Source organism: Zeus faber (genome assembly GCF_960531495.2).
Source record: "Zeus faber genome assembly, chromosome: 21".
In the NCBI taxonomy this organism is placed as follows: domain Eukaryota; kingdom Metazoa; phylum Chordata; class Actinopteri; order Zeiformes; family Zeidae; genus Zeus; species Zeus faber.
This window is the reverse complement of record NC_137208.1, coordinates 9281925-9302845: the sequence shown is the minus strand read 5'-3', so window position 1 is coordinate 9302845 and position 20921 is coordinate 9281925. Positions and strand designations below refer to the sequence as shown.

At 45.9% G+C, this 20921-nt stretch overlaps 1 protein-coding gene across 4 annotated transcripts in view; it reads left to right on the top strand.

Annotated features, from left to right (window-relative positions):
• dock4b (dedicator of cytokinesis 4b) overlaps positions 1-20921 on the top strand; it is a gene marked incomplete at both ends in the record, with an annotated part of 164024 nt that overhangs the window by 82886 nt on the left and 60217 nt on the right. For all 4 annotated transcript variants that reach the window (XM_080022376.1, XM_080022375.1, XM_080022378.1 and 1 more), the window contains 10 exons: positions 1100-1262; positions 3326-3432; positions 6410-6563; positions 9139-9236; positions 9820-9903; positions 11014-11114; positions 12765-12846; positions 14263-14433; positions 16667-16859; positions 17617-17753. In XM_080022376.1, the coding sequence (XP_079878502.1) occupies positions 1100-1262; positions 3326-3432; positions 6410-6563; positions 9139-9236; positions 9820-9903; positions 11014-11114; positions 12765-12846; positions 14263-14433; positions 16667-16859; positions 17617-17753 (1290 nt within the window). The remainder of the gene's footprint in view (positions 1-1099; positions 1263-3325; positions 3433-6409; positions 6564-9138; positions 9237-9819; positions 9904-11013; positions 11115-12764; positions 12847-14262; positions 14434-16666; positions 16860-17616; positions 17754-20921) is intronic.

Genomic DNA, 20921 nt, shown 5'->3' with positions numbered 1-20921 from the left:
CTCTCTCTCTCTCTCTCGCTCTCTCTCTCTCTCTCTCTCTCTCTCTCTCTCTCTCTCACTCTCTCTCTCTCTCTCGCTCTCTCTCTCTCTCTCTCTCTCTCCCCCCCACTTGACCCTCTCGTCTCCTTCTATTTCTATTTCTGTCTCTTCTGTCTTTTTTCTCCCTCCTCTCCACTTATCTCCCCTTCCGTGTCCCCCTTCTGTTCACTTTCTTCCCCTTTTTCTGCTCTGTCTCACTCCTTCCCTCCTCCCCCTTGCTTCATCACTTCCTTCCCCTCGTCTTCCTTTGTCTAATTCTGGCCCTCTTTCCTTTTCCATCTCTCCATTTCAATTCCGAGAGCTTGATTTCCGCTAATTGACGTGATTACGTAATTATTGACATAAATCAAGAAAATCAAAAATAACATTTGCCAACATTGAAATCAGCGAGGTGGATTGGCATACACTTAAATCAACCAATTAATCAATCCGTGATTATTGTTTAATTTTTTTGTTTTCCTTTTATCCCTTTATTAAATGTGAAGCACTTTGAGATGCATTTCATGTATGAACGGCAAATAATTGAAATGTCTTATTATTATTATTATTATTATTATCATCAATGTTATTATCAATATTATTATTACTATTATTACTATTATTATATGTAGTATTATTATTATTATTATCATTATATTTTTTATTATTATCAAGCAGTCAACTTCTAAACAAAGAAAATAAAATATTTATAAAACCAAATATCCATACTCAATCAGCTGAAAGAGCTGAATATTTAAAAACTGTTGGACAGCAACGAAAAATAACAGAAACGCCGAGAGTCCAAAAGAGAGTCTTAAAATCGTCACTAAAATGCACTACGCAGAGAATGCATGCATCACACCCTCTCGACTGACAAACGAGCTACTGTATGTCGACTCGACTGGTCGAAGAAAGGAAGAAATAAGGCAAAGACAAACACCTGATTCAAAGTATTGTCTCATTCTGGGTCACTCTGTGTGTGCACCATTCACAGCAGCGCGATTTTCATTCTCTAGTGTCTAATATCTCTCTCTCTCTCTCTCTCTGGCCCCCTTCCCCCTCCCTCTCTCCCGCCGTCCAGAGCCACGTGGCGGCTGGTTCCGGAGAGCCCGGGGCGGACGAGTACCACTCTCTGGTTCTGTACCACAACAACAGCCCGCGCTGGGCCGAGCAGATCAAGCTGCCCATCCCCGTCGACATGTTCCGGGGCTCGCACGTCCGCTTTGAGTTCCGACACTGCTCCAGTAAGACACTGCCGGAGTGTGTGTGTGTGTGTGTGTGTGTGTGTGTGTGTGTGTGTGTGTGTGTGTGTGTGCGTCTTTTGTATACAGATTATATAGACCTAATATTGCATATGTACGTGTTCATATACATTATTTTTTTCATTTTTTTCCTTTTCTTACCACCTATTTGTCTTGCATCTTTTGTCTCTTTGCTGCTTCAACGACACTATTTCCCTACAGGGATGAATAAATATCTAATCTCATATCCAAAGTCTATCTTTCCTATATGGTTGGACTGACTGTGTCGGTGTGTGTGCGTGCGTGCGTGCGTGTGTGTGTGTGTGTAGGTGTGTGCCTGTGTGTGTCCATAATGACGTTATTCCGTCCCATCTTCACACATTTTAATGGCCGAAAGCAAGAGGGTAATTACAGTATGCTCATATTTCCCTTTCCTTGCTCTCCCTAATCACCCTGCCTCTCTCTCTCTCTCTCTCTCTCTCCCCCTCTCTCTCTCTCTCCCCCTCTCCCTCACTCTGTCGCCTTGGCTTTTTGGGGAGAAGAGCCTCATCCCTCATAACAAGCTGGTATTACCATGCTCTTTGCGGAAAACAGAACATATAGAATCCCTATTAGCGCTGACAGCCGTGGCATTACTACCCTCCCTGTCTAATAGCAGTTTATTTCAGAGCCACTCTGACAACGCAGCCAATTAAGGAGATGATATTCTTCTGCACTCGTAATGTTGTAGTGGTGTCGTTCCGGGTTATGGTTCCTCAAGTTTGCTCAGCGGGGCTTGATAATGAAAGGTGGTCACTGGGGTAGTACTTTCTGTTATTGGAGCTTATGTAACCTTGAGAAACTTTTGTTCAACTTTTGTCCATTTTCAACGACTTTGAAATTGAAAAGTGTGCATATTTGCGCGCAGATCGCATGTCAATGCCACAATCACATTTTGAACATCCTAAAAAAAAGTTCTCTACTATACTCTAAACTCAAAACTACAAACTAACTATACTATAACCTATACTCTATTGTAGGGCTGGACGACATATTGTTATAATTTCAATGTTGTGATATGACACTAGATATGGTCTGGGATCTCGGTTGTCTTAATATCCTGATACAGTTAAATGTTGTATTTTAGACTGTATCACAGTAAAGTAATACAGTTTACTAAAACTGTTGACTACTCGAGTCAACGCCTCTACCTGATTGGCCATAATATCCCTATTTTAAATGATTGTTTCTCAAATATTTCTTATGAGAGCACCCCCAAAAGTCATCCCCAAAGTGTGACATTGGATTCGGGCAATATCACCTAAATATCACATAAAAATACCATGAGTAGCCTCTCAGGTCTTCAGGCCTTTTGCTGTTATATTCAGGCAGGCTGCGAAAAAAAAAAAAAAAAAAAGATCGAAAAGGTTTCAGGTGCTGAAAGATAGCTGAGAACAAATTACATAAATAAAACAAATCGTCAGCAGTACATTTTGATTCTACGTAACACAGGTGTATTCCACACAAAACAGTATTGGATATTACAAGGTGTGATTATTTACATACTGTTAATGATAAGGGGTCCAGTATAGAGCCTTGGGGGACACCTTTCCCAACTTCAGAGAGCCTGATAAAACACTGTTGGCCACAATAGACGTTCTGCGTTCTTCCAGCCGAGGGATATGAAAGAAAACAGTTATAAAACCTATGGAACACAACTTATTTAACAAAACGCTTTCAACGGTATCAAAACACTTATAAGAACAACAAATACGTCACCTATGATATCGGATCCTGAATTGCTGAATTGCTAGTTTAGTGGTTTACTTGTGCACTTGGTTAATGTAGCAACCATATCTAATCTGCAGCCGTTGCAGGTCATTGCCTCTGAATATATTATTGTTTATTGCAGGCGCCAAATTAATTTGTGATGTTTACTTGTCTCTCTTTCTTCTATATCTCTATATGAGCGGCGACATACTTACCCCCTTTGTTGGGAAGACTTCCCTTCACTCCCTTTCATCATTTTATCTGAGCTTATATCACATTTTATAACTTGCGTGTTTATTTATTTTTTGTTCCCCCAGCGAAAGACAAGGGAGAGAAGAAGTTGTTTGGCTACTCCTTTGTTCCCCTGATGCAGGAAGACGGCAGAACGCTGCCTGACGGAACACATGAGCTCATCATCCACAAGGTACTTCCTCTTCCTGTTCCTGTGGGTGTGCATGTGTGCGTGGCTACCCTCGTCGCTGCTTACAGGACAAGATGGCATTGAACAAAATTAAGTTTCAGTTTTCATAGTATAAAGTTAGTTTTTGCAGCCGGGACAAAGTTGCCTTCCGCTGTAATTGGCTGTAATTTCCGTTGTAATTACCGTGTAATAACCATGTAATTGCCACTTACAGGGGTCATGTGAATGAAATCCAGACGGATGCATGCTGTGGATTACACACTGTAGATCAAAAGCAAAACATGTATGAAGCTTGTGTGGATAATTCTGTGAAAACGTCGTCATTCTTGTATTATTATTTGGATAGATCAACAGATATGTACTTTGTTCGTCACCGGAGGGAAATCACACTGTTACAGTGGCACCAGAACAAATGAGCGATGCAAAAAAAAAAAAAAGTAATAGAAAATTGAAAATAGAAAACATTTCTATACTGTTTGTATAAAATGTAATGTAAAAAGGGCATTATACAAATAGATTTACGACATCGGGCTCATACGAATCAATAACATGCTGCTACTAATGCGACTGTATCACTTAAAGTCCCTGTAGAGTGAATCCAGGGGCTAAATCATGACTCGATGACATAGAGGGGTCTTACTTGGCATGGCCCTGCCCCCGACACTATATCAGCACCGGGTCAGCATCGGAGACTCAGTGGTGAAATAATCTAAGCTAACAGCCCCGGAGTTTCGGATGAAACGCTGTTTTGTGATTAAACACCTGGAGTTAAGGCGTCGCCTTGCACCCTCCGGCGTTGCACCTGCGGCGGTGGTTCTCGTCTTCAGCGGACACGTCCCCAACGTCTCAGAGCAGAGGGAACTGCCTTTTTTTTTTTTTTTTTTTTTCACAATTTCGAAACCTTGTTCTATATACCTGCCGATTTTTTTTTAATCAACTTGGCTGAGTGGTCAATAACACATTTCTCTGCGGTATGACAACTCAGAAACTATTTTAATTTCACTTCACAGGTGCTCTAACTTGATGCATAGGCTTGAATTACAATCGCATGTACGCTGCACCCACACACATGAACCCGTTTGTTAATTAATAACGTCCACGGTGACACAATATTTAGAATGTATGAATTATTTGTATTCTCCGCAAAGTCTCCATCTCGAAGATTTCCGTTTTGTTGTTTTTGGCGGCACCTATGGTGAAAAGTGGTAACTGCAGGTGTGCGGCGGCGCATGTGAATATGGTGCGTGAATGCGTGGCGGGTGTTGAGGTCCTGAAACTTTAACACAGTTATTGACTTGAGCAAACCAAGCCAACAATTCTCCCAATTTAAAGCTTCTCCAGAGCTCGGTAATTGCAGACTACATGCGTCGGCTCAGGTTGTCAAATGAAACCTGCGCTTCGGATAGGGAGGCGGAGATCGCATAGAAGTTGTTCGTAGTTAAATAACGATAAAGACAAAGCACGCGTCGACACATCGTCCTTGGTTCCCGGTCCGGTTGCCAGGTTTGTTTGGTCCAAATCCCCCCCCCCCCCCCCCCCCCCTCTTCCTCCTACCTGAGCCCGCCAGGTTTGGAGGACAGCGTTGGAAGGCTTCCACGCTCGAGCCGCGTCTCGTCGGTTCCCACTGACGGGTGGAATCGCTCCCTTTTTTTCCGCCCGGGCACCAGATGGAAGTTTTCAGAAAGCTCAATAAAAAAGCCGGCATGGCCTATTTTCTCTGCAGACCCAAAATAGACGCCGGAGAAATGGGTCCAAGTTGTTGTGAAGGTTTAGGTGCTTGGATGTTCTCAGCCGTCCGCAAGAAATTCACATGAGGAAGGGTCATAAATAGATGAAGGAATTGAACGATTTTGGCCCTGTAGGGGTGCCATATTCAACAGTTTGAATCGAATGTCCTGCCTGGATCACACTTTAAATGTTGTCGAAAAACAAACAACCCCAAATCAAGTTAAATTACGGAATGCATTCTTGTAAACACGGTCATCTGAGGAACTCCAGCACGCGGTCACATGTCCACACTCTGCAACCAGCATTACTTCATGTTTCCCAATAACCACAGACACCAATAAGCAAACCCAACACACACACACACACACACACACACACATGCATGCACGCACGCGTGCGCACACACACACACACACACACACACACACACACACACACACACACACACACACACACACAGTTTCCGCTACTTCCCTCCCCTCTATTCAGCTACCCGACATTATTCCACGTAATAAGTTAAAAGTATGATGTTCAACTAAAAAATAATTTTCCTGCTCTTACTAAAGCAGTAAATCTACGAATGTATTAATTAATGCATTTTTGACAAATTTCCAATCCCTTTTTCTGGTCTTAAAAAAGCAAAAATAAATACATTAGCAAGTAAATAAATAATTGTTTTTGATGAGAACCCACTTTATTTTCAGTCTTCATGAAGCAATATATATATATATATATATATATATATATATATATATATATATATATATATATATATATATTTATAGAGAGAGAGAGAGAGAGAAAGAGAGAGAGAGAAACATTTATTTCTGACATCCGCTCCCTCTTTCCCTCCTCTTCTTAAAGCCGGACATAAAGAAACAAATTCAACTCTTGTTTTTGAAGGTCTTTGCTTGAGTACTTTCCCCACTGAATACTTCCATTGTGTGATAAAGAAAAAAACTGGTGCTCCTCAACCGCTGGGAGTCAACCCCGAGTGATAACGCAGCGGGACAATGGCGGCCGTGATGGCCCCAGTGCGTGGATCAATACCGGACTCATTGGCAAGAACGCGATGCCCATCGGCGGCGGTCGGCTCCCAGCGGCTGAGAGATAGGGCTCGGGTCAAAAGACAACAGCCTTTAAATTAGTTTTGAGGTAGTCGCTGGAGTCGCCCGCCGCGTCAACGGGGCCTCCCTTGTCCCCCACAGCGCCCGGCATTCTCCCCTTCACCCTCCTCTTTTCTCCCCCGCAGTGCGAGGAGAACGCCAACCTGGCGGACTGCGGCCGCTACCTCAAGTCCCCCTTCTCCAAAGCCAACCTGCCGCCCAACAACCAGACGCTGAAGGCCGCCAAGGAGTCCTTCTGGATCACCAGCTTCCTGTGCTCCACCAAGCTCACGCAGAACGGTACGGCCGAATGAGGAGACGGCAGCCCGGGACGTTTTTTCGGTCGACCCCAAACATGGCGGCCAATCTGTTCAGAAGCGCGGCCGTAATCCGCTTATTGGCTCCCGAGTTCGTTTTCATGCTGGAGGAATTTGTCGCGGTGGTGATTGGCGCGTTGCTGTGCGGACTACAGAATTAAAAATTTGTTGGAATTAGAAGAAAAAAAAAAAAACGTAACAGTCTGCGAAAAATAGATCGATATACAAAGGTGGCCCAAAACAAAACAGCTAAATTATCCCCCCTAAAAAATGATGCAAATATAAATATAGAAAAAGATCGGAAAAAAAAAAAATCAACCCAATATACTGTACGAAAATCAAAATTTGACAAATACAAAGCATAGCTAAATAAATGAAAAAGATCAGTGTCTAAATTCCAAATATATACAATATAATGTCTTTATACTGTGTATTAATCATTCCAATGTTCCTCGACTACAAACAGTCATTTTCCTACTAAATGGGCGGAAGACGACACAACCTGAAGCCAAATTAAATCACATTTAAAATCCGACATCGACTGTGAAAAGTGTGGAAACAGCTCCGCGTTGAATATAGAGGTTAAGGGAAGACATTTTTTTTTTTTTTTTTTTTTTTGCCGGGGGCAGTTTACACAAATTGACGCAGTCACCCCCACATACACACACACACACACACACACACACACACATACGCCCACGCACACACACACACACACACACACACACGTCCCCCCACACACAAACACACACACACACACAGTAATTTGGAAGCAACAGGATCCTGGGAGACGGCTGAAGGACTTTCTTTCTGGAGGTTGATGTTTTATTCATGGGGTTTTTGGTGGAAAAGGACTTTTTATGTGCTGCGTCCCCCTCGCTCTCCAAAATGCCATCATTTGTTTGTGTGGCGCTGCAGTTTTTTTGGGGGGCTTCGAGTGAAGCCATGAAAGGTGTGGCTTGTATGATCCTCCTCGTTCTGGCTCCCTGCGCCTCTCTGATGTTTTTTTTTAAATTTGGTTTTCTATTATTTTGACCGTTCCCCCCTCTCTCTCTCTCTCTCTCTCTCTCTCTCTCTCTCTCTCTCTCTCTCTCTCTCTCCCTCTCTTCCTCCCCTCTCTGTTTCTCTCTCTCTCTCTCTCTCTCTCTCGCTCTACCTCCTCTCTATCTCTCGCACTCCCCTCTCTCTTCCCTCCCTCTCTCCCTATCTTTCTCCCTCTTTCCGCTCTCTCCCTCCCCCCTCCCTCCCTCTCTCTCGTTCTCTTCCCCCTCTTTCTCTCTCTCCCGCCCTCTCTCTCCCCGTCTCTCTCTCTCCCTCTCTCTCCCACTCTCTCCCCTCTGTCTCTCCCCTCCCTCCCTCTCTCTCTTTCTCTTCCCCCTCTTTCTCTCTCTCCCCGTCTCTCTCTCCCACTCTCTCCCCTCTGTCTCTCCCCTCCCGTTCTCTCTCTCTCTCTATCTCCCCCCCCTTCCCTGTCTCTCCCTCACTCTCTCCCCCTCTGCCTCCGTCTACCTCCTCTGTCTCTCCTCTCCCTCTCCTTCTCCCCCTTCCCTGCCTCTCCCCCCTCTACCTCTCTCCTCTCCATCTCTCCTCCCTCTCTCCCTCACTGTCTCCCGCTTTCTCCTCTCTACCTCCATCTCCCTCTCTCTCCCTCCCTACCTCCCCTCAACCTCCACCTCCCTCTGTCTCTCCCTCTCTGTCTCCCTCTACCTCCTCTCTACTTCCCTCTCCCCACTCCCTCTCTCCCTCTCTCTCTCTCTCTCTCTCTCCCTCTCTACCTCCATCTCCCTCTCTCTGTCTCTCCCTCTCTGTCTCCCTCTATCTCCTGTCTACCTTGCTCACCCCCTCTCTCTCTCTCTCTCCCACCTCTCTACCTCCCGTCTCCCTCTCTCTCTCTCTCTCTCGATCTCCTCTCTACCTCCATCTCCCTCTCTCTCTTTCTCCCTGTCTCCCTCACCCTCTCTACCTCCTCTCTACCTCTATCTCCCTCTCTCTGTCTCTCCCTCTGTCTCCCTCTACCTCCTGTCTACCTTGCTCTCCCCCCTCTCTCTCTCTCTCCCCCTCTATCTCACTCTACCGCCTCTCGACCTCCCCTCTCCCTCTCTCTCTCTCCCCCCCTCTCTCTCTCTCTCCCTCGACCTCCTCTCTACCTCCCCTCTCCCTCTCTCACTCTCTCTCTCTCACTCTCCCCCCCCTCTATCTCACTCTACCACCTCTCGACCTCCCCTCTCCCTCTCTCTCTCTCTCCCCCTCTCTCTCTCTCTCTCCCTCGACATCCTCTCTACCTCCCCTCTCCCTCTCTCACTCTCTCTCTCTCACTCTCTCTCTCTCTCCCCCCCTCTATCTCACTCTACCGCCTCTCGACCTCCCCTCTCTCTCTCTCTCTCTCTCTCTCTCTCTCTCCCTCGACCTCCTCTCTACCGCCAATCTCCCTCTCTCTCTTGTCTCCCTCTGCCTCCTCTCCACCTCGCTCTCCCTCTTTCTGCCTCTCTCTCTCTCTCTCTCTGCGCCTCCCTTCCCCTCACGCTCTCCCCCTCCCTCTCCACCCCCCCCCCCTCCAGGGGACATGCTGGACCTGTTGAAGTGGAGAGCTCACCCGGAGAGGATCAACGACAGCCTGTCCAAGCTGAAGGAGATCGACGGCGCTGAGATCGTCAAGGTAACCCGGGATGGCCGTCGGGTCTCAACCCTCGCCGCGGCGGCGGCGGCGGCCTGGCGCGGGGTCACCTGACCCTCATTGATATTTGATGAAGACGTCTGTATGAAAATAGAGGTTGGGATGACGCCGAGCCCCTTCGCTGGTCTCTATGAGGCTCTAGGGAGCGTGGCCAAGCAGCGGATGTGGGAGGCGCAGGCAGCTTTGCCATCGGTTCTGTGGAGCGGGAAATGACTCGTGGGGTGTAGTTTTGGACATTTTAATCCTGAAAATAGATGGCATTACACTTTAAAGCCTTGAATTTCTTTATTTATTTGTATTGATGGATTTTAGTCAGGAAATGAACTAGGGACCGTCTATATTTGCAAAAAAAAAAGCTGGGAAAAAAAAAAATCCCGCTGGGTTTAAGCTTTAATCTCTTCTCATCGGTTTGGTCAATTTGCTTTAAATGATCCACACGGCCTCTCTCTTCCCTCCCTCTCTAACAATTTTTCTCCCCCTCCCTCTCTCTCTCTCTGTCCCCTCTTTCTCTCTCTCCCCTTTGTCTCCATTTTCCCCGCTTCCTTCCCTCGCTTCCCTCGCCCAGTTCCTGCAGGACACGCTGGACACCCTGTTTGGGATTCTGGACGAGAGCTCCCAGAGATACGGGCTCAAGGTGTTTGACTCCCTGGTGGGTGTTTAAGAAGCGATCCCGTTTCCGCTGCTCTTATTTGCATGGCGGGTCCTCCCCGACTGACGACTTATCAGAAGCGCACGCACGCACACGCACACACACACACACACACACACACACACACACACACACACACACACACACACACACACACACACACACACACACACACACACAAGTGCGCGCGCGCACGCACACACTCAGATGGTAAAAACCCAGATTCTCACCGAGTGTTTGAGTTGCTCCCGTAAACCCGATGTAATCCTTGAGAAATCAGTGAACCGGTCTGGACAAGTCATGCTGCGCTGCGCTGATAGAGCCAGGCCAAAGACGCACGCACGCACGCACGCACGCACGCACGCACGCACGCATGCGCACACACACACACACACACCAGTGAGCCCGTCTGCTTTTCTTTTTTGTGGTGTTGAGATGAACCCGGCGCCTCTCTCCTGCTCTCAGACAAACCCAAAACTTGGGACGAGTTATTTTTTAAAGGTCTGCGCGGACGCTTGGTGGAAAAAAAATAAAATAAAAATAAATAAATCGGGCAATCACCAGAGTGATTCAAGCCGCTGGGTCATTTCAGAAGCTTGTGGAAGGTGTGTGTGTGTGTGTGTGTGTGTGTGTGTGTGTGTGTGTTTGTGTTGGGCGGACGGTGGCCGGTGTGCCTTGAAGCGCGGCATATTTAAAGAAGAAAGCAGATAAAGTTGACAGCCATTTACAAGTTCTTAGATTTATATTCAGATTTTTTTTTGTTCCACCATAATACAGGTGAAAACACATTCCAATAGTATCTCAAGAAGGTGAATGAGCATTCTTAAAGTAAGTTGTTTTTTTGATAGAACGTTCAAAGTGGAAATCCATGAGATTATCTTGTCTGGAAAATCCCCTTATTTAGCTGGAGATTAATAAGAAACAGAAACAGGGAGAATATTCAGTGTATTTGTGTTATGCACGTGCTCCTCTATGTGCTGTTTCCATTGTTGGTGGCGGGGTCCGCCTTTCCGACGACCCGATGGACGGACACTTTAATGTGCCGCCGGTTTTGCTCTGAGTTTCGAGTCGGCGCTGCGCGACGTTGACCCCTTGATTCCTTCTTTTCAGGTGCATATTATAAACCTCCTGCAGGACAGCAAATTCCAGCACTTCAAGCCCGTCATGGACACCTACATCGAGAGCCACTTCGCCGGAGCTCTGTCCTACAGGTGAGCCGCGCTTCCGCCTTTCGTTTGAGTTTTTTAAGGCTCAAACCCAACCCGCCCCCCGACCCCGTTCGGTCACGTCAGCCGTCTTTCTTTGGTCATGTACCGTAACCGCAGTCACAGCCCACGGTGGGGGGTCCTAGTCATAGAAGCCGCCGGTCTGAATCCCCCCCGAGCCAAACACCCTTTTGGCCCCCGACCAATGACCCCGAGCGATGCGCGGGTCGGTCGCGGCCGCCAAAAGGCTCCGTCCAGGTGATTCCACGCGATTTAAAAAAAAAAAAAAAAAAAAAAAAAAAAAAGATCCCGACGGAGACGGGAGCCGGCAGACGGGAGCCGGCAGACGGGAGCCGGCAGCCGGGGCGGCGCGGCGCTTGGCGAGGCGCGAAAACCTCGCCCGGCGGCAAGCTGGTGTTGCTTTATGTCTGAGATGACGCAGAAAATAAACGGATCCCTTTTTTTTTTTTTTTTTTTTTATTTGACGTTGTTGTAGAAAGCGACGGCTCGTGAGACGGCTCGTGAGACGTCAACGTGCGGCGGACCGTGCGCTGACGGCTCTGTCGTACGGCGGGATGCGGTCCAGAGCGGCGTCCCCTAATACCCCCCCCGGCAGTGCCTCCGGACCAGGCCATCGGCCAAATTGTTGAATTGCAATGTCATTTGGAATTCATCAGTGCCGTGGAACGGGTGCCGTCGGTGTAACGGCCGCGGATCCATCTCTTCCTTCGCCATAGGCCTCAGATTAGAAGCTGCAAACTCGCCCCAAACGAGCATTAAAGTGGCACTTTGCATCAGCTCACTCAGGTGTAAATTAGATGCATGTGGCGCCCCCTGCCTGTTGAAAAATGAACTGCGACAACCGTCTCCATCCGTCTGGATTTTCACGTGAACGCATCAATACACACCGTTTCCTCCAGGTTTTTCCCCGTTCTCGTGCTCCGGAACTAGTACATATTCTGGTACGGAGGTTCTCAGCCGGGGGTTCGGGGACCCCGTGGAGTCCTTCGAGAGGTTCTAGGGGGTAACCCAGCCAAATTCATAGTTAGGCTTGACCGTTATCTAATTAACAGGACGTCAGCGCCCTGAGAGAACAGAAAACTTGTACAGTAATGACTCTTTTAATCATACTGTAGTTTCAGTGTTAACTCCCTAGCTACGATGCAGACAGGTATGGTAGTTTGGATTAAGTCATATCTAACAATAAAAAATATTTTTTTACATTGGGCTCCCAGAGACTAAATCTTATCAAATTGGGGTATGTGATACTAATGTGTGTCAAAGTGAGGGTGCTTGACGTGTCAAAGGTTGAGACTCGCCGGTCTACACGCACGTGCTCACCCCAGCGCTATTCCATAAATAGAAGTGTTTTTTCAAATTGGGAATCGGATTTTGTTTTCTTTTATTTTTTCGTCACGTGTCAGAACATCTCGGGTGTAACAAACTCAGTCTGTCGTACTGGAACAAACTGAATGAGAGAGAGAGAGAGGGATCGAAAAGATAGATGATGTTTGGAGCAGCCAGACATGACTGCGGGTTTGTTATCGGTGTGTGTGGTTGTCATTCTTGTGTGTGTGTGTGTGTGTGTGTGTGTGTGTGTGTGTGTGTGTGTGTGTGTGTGTGTGTGTGTGTGCGCGCCACGCCTGTTGTCCCCAGGGACCTGATCAAAGTGCTAAAGTGGTACGTGGACCGCATTGTCGACGCAGAGCACCAGGATCACATCCAGCAGGTGCTCAAGGTGAGTGTGAACACCCACACACACACACACACACACACACACACACACCGGGTGCAACGTGCATCGACAACAGGGCTACGATTCCCGGTCGTTGTCGCCTTCTCTTGGTAGAAAGCACGAGTAGACGTTGGTAAAAAGAAGGAACCCGTCCACCGTCACGGGTTCGTTCTGGGTAATCTATCCCGGCATCAGCGGCCCATGTCTTTCCTGCCGTTCATTATTCTTTTCCTTCCTCTTTCTATTATCCGACATGCAGTTTTAATAAGGAGGGAAGTAGCGCTCCCTCCGCCCGCGGTGCTGGGGGGGTTTCCACACGCCGTTGTTATAATGACTGGTGCAGATGTTCTCTGCTTCCATTCATCATTCATCATTCAACTGCACCGTAGAGTAAAATGTAAAGTCTGGAATGAGTAAGACACCCTACATACATATATATATATATACTGTGTGTGTGTATATATAAAGTGTGTGTGTATACTGTGTTTGTATATATATATATATATATATATAGATATATACTGTGAATGTGTGTGTATATGTGTATATATATATATATATATATATACACTGTGTATATATTTATAATGTGTGTGTGTGTGTGTGTGTGTGTAATGTATATATATATATATGTGTGTATATATACTGTGTGTATATATACTGTTTATTTATATATATAGACAATATGCAACAGTAAACAACAATATGTCTGTTTTCCTGTTTTAAGTTATCGAACGAAGGAGTTTCACTCTGTGGAGTTCGCCGCACACTCGTGAAGTAATCGCTCCATGGGTGTGAACCGAGTCTTTGATTTAGAGCTAAAACTGAGGGATTAAGTCAGATATTGAAATAGCATCCGTCCGGGCTTCCTGGGGCTCCGTCAACATGGCGGAGGACTTGTTTTTGTCCGTGGTCGATCCAGTTAGGATCCCCGGGGGCAGGCGGGACATGAATGGACGTAGATCTTAAAGTGTCACGGGTGCCTGTGTTTGGGTGGGTTGCAAGTCCCAGAATTCCATTTGGAACTGCAACATTTTCCTTCCTTTCCCTCCTTTCCTCCATATCAGGAGGAGGCGAAGAGGAGGAACACTTACACAACACAAACACATTGAATGCTTGTTTCTTAAAAGCTGACAGCGGAAAAAATATCAAATATGCATTTATTTGCAATATGCAAATATTTTTGAATATAAATAATCTCACGGATTATCACTTTAAAGATGATTCAAGATTCACCATCCTAGATAAAAAAACATTTAATTAATCGCGATGATGGGGAGATTCAGGTGTTGCGGCAAAAAAAACCCAAAAAAACAGAAAAACCGCGCAACTCACGAAAGGGATGAGAAGTGAGATGAAATTACAATCAGAGGAAATGTAAAATAAAATGCGATGTGTGTCGTCGTCCCCGCCCCCCAGGCCAGCGAGTACATCTTCAAGTACATCATCCAGTCGCGCCGGCTCTTCTCCCTGGCCACGGGAGGACAGAACGAGGACGAGTTCCGCATCTGCATCCACGAGCTCTTCATGTCCATCCGCTTCTTCCTGTCGCAGGAAAACAAAGGCACCAGCCCCGTCACGCAAACACAGGTGACGTGTGTGTGTGTGTGTGTGTGTGTGTGTGTGTGTGTGAGTGCGTGCGTGCGTGCATGGCAGTCCAAAAAGTTGTCTTATTTTCTTATTTCCAGCGGTGACTGTGTTTACACTCTGTTGTGCTTGTCTTCCCGGCGGCTCCGTGCCAGTTTGCTTGTGTTGGGTGTGAAATTGTCGGTAATTTAATTTGACGCTGCTTTAGAGTCATTGGATTTCTATTTTATTTATCTGGTGGGAGGTCTGCGTAATGATGCCCCCCCCCCCCCAGAACAAAGGGGAAACTATTTGAATTACACTGCCCAAACAATTAGAGTGTGTTTGTCCACTCCTCCACTCCGCTCGTCCTCCTCCTCGTGTCCTGACTCGGGACAAGACGGTGAAATAATAATGAACGACATTTTTCCCGTTTATTTTTTTTCCATCACCGTCCACAATTTTCAGCCGATGACATTCGTACACAAAGTTCACGGTGAATTGTTGCGGTCGCGCCCTCTTGATCCTATTTCCAAACACCTGGCTCCTGCAATTACTTACCTTTAATCTGGAATAATCTCCGCTCTCCACTCAATAATAGCTGGGGGCGTGGAGGCCAGGCTGCTAATCCCAGTTAATCTGCTCTCTGGAGACCCACACACAAAATATCAAATATGCAAGGTTTACAGTAGCGGACAAAAATGATATACTATACTATACCACACTGTAGATAGATAGATAAAGAAAGATATACAGTATGTGTATATCAATGGATGGATGGATAGATAGATATGTGTAGATAGATAGATAGACAGACAGACAGACAGATGGATAGATGCATGGTATTTAGATAGATAGATAGATAGATGGCAGATAGATAAATAGATAGATAGATGGTAGATGGATGGATGGATGGATAGATAGATAGATGATACTGTTAGAAAGGGATCAGCAGGGAAAATAATTGACCCAGAAGACCCAAAAAAAAAAAAAAAAAAAAAAAAAGGACAAAAACAATCCTGTGCATTTGACTGGATTGTGTTCATCGATTTGTCATTTCCACCAGGAAAGAGAAAAAATATGAGGAATTAGTATCTGAGGGGGGAAAACACAGGCTACTGTATATTTTAGAGGAAACTCACCAGGCGGAGGTTCTCGATCGGTTTGGTTTAATCCCCGTGATCCTCGGCCTCGGTAAACCCAATCACATCTGGTCCGCAAAAGGAATTTCTCGGGCAAAAAGTAAATATTTTGTTTTATTGCCCCAACATTTACCAACCAACAGCCGTGCAGGCCTAAAAGAGGGACTCCATTAAGATTAGATAGGATCACACCTAATTAATCCCTGCGGGGAAGTGAAAGTGACGGAAGTGAAGTTGACACAAGCAGTTGACATTGCATTAGACACAAGGTTGAAGTACAAATACTGTATTAGTTCAAATACTGTGTTACTGTACTATGTTCACTCAAAAAATAAACAGGGTATGTACATACGTACGTCTGTGTGTTTGTGCGTGGGTGCATGTATGTATGTATGTATGTATGCATTCATGTATGTATGTATGAATGCATGCATGTCTGTATGTATTAATGCATGCCTGCATGTATGTATGTATGTATGTATGTATGCATGTATGTATGTATGCATGCATTCATGTATGTATGTATGTATGTATGTATGTATGAATGCATGCATGTATGTATGTATACATTGTTCAGTGATATGAAAAATAATAATAATAGCCGTCGCAATCAACACAGAAACCCCAGCCACGGAAGAGTGAACGGGTTAAATTGTCGAAAGGCTTTTTTTTTTTACTCTACATGTTGGTACTTTTTGTACATTTACGTTATTTTGTGTTGTGTAATAACGTTATAATAAATTAGTAATGACACAGTTATAGTTAAGATCTACTGACCCATGGTTATACAGCCGCCCATTTTGTCCATCCATCCATGAATACATATTTAATATGTACTCATCCTGTACGGTTATAACCCAAGTGTATTAATATTTTCACCCACAGCCATAGCAACCATACTGTCACTCCCCTGCCATAGCTTCTGAATGTAATTCACCCTGTGCATAAAACATATTTTGCATATTCCATATATTTATGTATATTTTCTTGAAGCTGTTTTATATGCCTCTTGTCTCTTCATACCATGACGCTTACCAACTCAAATTCCTCCAGTATGAAAAAGTCCTCGGCCAAATAAGCACATCTTCCGTCGCCTCCTCCGTCCGTCCTCCCAGGCGGTGTTCCTGCGGACGTTCCCGGCGGTGTACGGCGAGCTGCTGAAGATCTTCACCGTGCGGGAGGTGGCGGGCTTCGTGCGGGAGACTCTGAGCAGCCTGCCGGCCACCGCCCACGCCGACTGCCCCCTGGAGGCCGTCAAGCTGCAGTGCATCGCCAAGACGGTGGAGAGCCAGCTGTACACCAACCCAGGTACACACACACACACACACACACACACACACGCACAAAAGAAAAATCAAAACAAACAATAAATCATGGGGGCCATACAGGGAATGGATCCAACAAGGAAGAAAATTAACAGTATTGCGGAATTAATAGATTATTTTCTGTATTATAGTATATACATATATATTCATTTTTTTATGTGCTTCTCAAATTACAGAGCATTTTACAGCACACACTTACTCTCCACAGGCATTACATTTAGATTCCTCTCCGTAAAGCTTATGTGCTTTGGCAAAATGACATTGTAAATGTTTAATTGTCGCGAGCCCTCGAGTGACAAATAAAGCACGAGCGCTTTCCTAATGAAAATTATATCGATGTCTCACGGAGGATGCTGGTTAATTAATAATGTGCACTCAAGAGTCAAACAGGACAGTCACGCACTGTGGATACACTGTGTTTTTGATTTGCATAGTGTTTTCAGGGATCTTGTTTCATTTGTATCTCAGTTTTTGTCCTGTAGGTGGTACTTTACAGTAGTTTATCAGCAGCAACAAATTCCTGTATTGATGCTGAAGTGAAAGTATCAACTTAATACTGAACTCAGTATCTATCAGTAACATGTCTGCACATCGGGTTAGGGTTGAGGTCCTAAATCGGTGTGTGTGTGTGTGTGTGTGTGTGTGTGTGTGTGTGTGTGTGTGTGTGTGTGTGTGTGTGTGTGTGTGTGTGTGTGTGTGTGTGTGTGTGTGTGTGTGTGTGTGTGTGTGTGTGCTTACAGAGTCGCGCTGCGTGCTCCTCCCCGTGGTGCTGCGCCTCCTCCAGGCCCACATGCAGGAGCAGAGGGACCTGGTGATGTGTGCGCGGATCCTGACCAGCATGCTGTCGCTCATCAGGAAGGACGACAACAGCACCGCCGTACGTACCACATCACACCACCCAGAAATCCACTTTTAATCGATTTTTTCAAGAACAATGTCTTTATTTGTCCAAGTTGTGCTTTTCCTTCGTGAGATTAGATTCCATCGGATACAATGTACTGTCCCTTTTTGATTCAGGCCAGTGGCTCTCAACGTTGGGTCCGGGGACCCCCAGGGGTCCTGTCAGAGATCCCAGGGGGTCCCCAGACTGTTTTTGTCATATTTCATCATATTTCCACTGTTATCTCCCTCACTATAGGTATGGGAGTTTTGATTAAATCATAACCAACAATAAAAATCTAAGATTGGTGTCCCGGAGGCTAAATCTTTTCAAACGTGGTCCATGGCCTCATGCATATCAAATGGAGGGTCAGCGATACGAAAAGGATTGAGAATCACTCATCTATGATACAATAAAAGGAACCTCCGCAGTGCTCAAATTGCCAAACCCCAATGTGCTTAAACATGTATGGAAAAGCTTGAAGAATCACCGTGCAACACAACGGGCTTGCCTTACTATAGTGGAAGTTGAGGCATCTGTCCAAAGTGTGTGGGTGCAGCTGAGAGATGAAGCAGAATGAAGAGCATGAAGAGCATAAACTTGATATTTTTCAGATCTTCTGGCATTCTCACACATTGTGCGAAGTCACAAGTCAAAAAACTGTCAGATGTAATAATAGAATAACTCTGTGAGGCGTGCGGGAACACAGGCAGCCTGGAGCGCTACAAGTGAGTCAGCTGCATTTTACGTGTGCCCACAATTGCCTCGCTGGCAGGGCTGTGACATGTTTACGTCCGTTCCTTTAAGGTTTTTTAGAGAAGCGGGCGTCTGCTTGGTGACGGCACAAGAAGTAAAAGTGCAGTTCGATCCGTCCTTGTCTCAAAAGATGTCTCACAAAGTTTTAGTTTGGTTTCATGTTGTGGGCTATGTATTTCTTCCTTTAGGGGGAGTAGGATTTTTTTGTTTCACACTCTGAGCGTGCTGTAGACGGCAAGATTAAGCAAAGTGCATCCCGACTGTATTATTAACAGCTTAGTTGTTTAAGAGCGGGGAAAGAGACGTATCGGATTGGTGTCGGTATCGGCAGATACTCATGGTTGGAGGGGGTAAGGAGGCGAGAGAGCGTCGGCGTTATGCACGGCGCGTTTCTCGTCTCGTTCAACAAGGGAACGGAGAGGGGACGCGCAGATTTGTCGGGAGATTCGTCGGGACTTGGACACACATCATGAAAGAGTGGTATCGAGCCATCCCTACCAAGGACTTCAGTTTGATTCACATCCACAACAGTGGAACTGGGTCCAAAACACTCATTATTGCACATTCACTCACTGTGCTAACGTCTTGTAAATTAAATTAGGGAGAATTATAACTATTAAGCATTTTGCAGCACTGATCTAGGCAACGCCAACCCTAATGGGCTGGTGATCAATAGTCTGGAGGGATCACATGGTGAGGGTTCATATAAGCTGCAAAATATGCAACAAACAAATCGGTCAACAACATCCCTACTTAATTGTTTTCTAACACTCTTTGGGGCGGTTCCACCGATGCAGATGAGGCCTCATCTCACACTAAAGCTGCGTCTCTACTCAAAGTTCCCAGTACCCTGTCGCTTTTTTGTTCAAGGAACTCCTTCAGACCGTTGTCTGCGTTTCCTCCGCGGCCTAAAGAAAATGAAAAAGGTCATCCGCTGAATATCCCCCGCGTTGACCTTGTTACGGCGTCGCGAGCGCTTCACGCCACACGCCCGTCGCTCAGGGGAGCGCGCCACGCTTCGCCTCCGATCAGGGGCTTTGCTCGCCGATCTCCAAAACAACTGTCGCCAAGCGGGAAAAATCAGGCCGCGATCAGGGAGTCTGCACTGGGCATCAGGTCAAACTCATTCATCTTAAACTAAGCAATCTCCCAGGGAGGCATTTTTGAATTCCGGATTAATTTCGGCAGGTTTAATTGAATCCTGATGTGGATTAAACCCGGAGCCGGCCCCCCTGTGTCCAGATCCCACCTCAGAACCAGGCTGCCGGGCGTGGTCATAATGTGGACTAACCCAAGGGGGAGCAGGGAAGGACTTCCCATACACTTTGCAGAAAAAAAACTCAGTTGAGAGAATACATTTGAGAATAATCATTAGCCTTATTGGAAGTGTTTTTTGAGGGAGGTTAAAGGTTAAAGCACGGCTAAAGAGGAGCTTCGCTGTTTTTCTGAGTGGATAAAATAGCAAGAGCGGCTTGATTTGTTGTGCGTGTACGTGGTCAATTAGCCTGGAGGCCAGTAATGAGAACTGTCACTTTCAGAGCGTGCCCTTGTCAGAGTGGTAGACACTTGTGTGTGTGTGTGTGTGTGTGTGTGTGTGTGTGTGTGTGTGTGTGTGTGTGTGTGTGTGTGTGTGTGTGTGTGTGTGTGTGTCCATTGTCTGTCATTGTCTGGCTGGAGCTGGCACTGTTCACAGCCAGAGGGACAGATAGGGGTAAGTCCACTCAGCAGGGTGTTGTCTCACACACACACACACACACACAGACACACACACACACACACACAGATTGTCACCACTTCTAAAGGAAGATGACAGCAATAGCACCAAGCGTGCTGGTCTCAAACGCTGTCTAATTATCGCTCTGTCTAGACTCTGACAGTAAGAGACGAGAATTAAAAGGACAAACAAACACACACAAACACGCACAAACACACACACACACACACACACACACACATACACCGTGTTCCAAATGATTATGCAAATAGGATTTAAGTGTCATAAACATTTATTTTTTTGTTTTTCAATTAAACTCATGGATGGTATTGTGTCTCAGGGTCTTTGGATCACTGAAATCAATCTCAGACACCTGTGATAATTAGTTTGCCAGGTGAGCCCCATTAAAGGAAAACTACTTAAGAAGGACGTTCCACATTATGAAGCAGGCCACAGGTTTCAAGCAACATGGGAAAGAAAAAGGATCTCCCTGCTGCTGAAAAGCCTCAAATAGTGCAATGTCTTGGACAAGGTATGAAAACATTAGATATTATATATCATCGTACTGTGAAGAGAGTTGTGGCTGATTCAGAGCACAGACAGGTTTGGTGCAGATAAAGGCAGAATGAGGAAGGTTTCTGCCAGACAAGTTCATGGGATTAAGAGAGCAGCTGCTAAAATGCCGTTACAAAGCA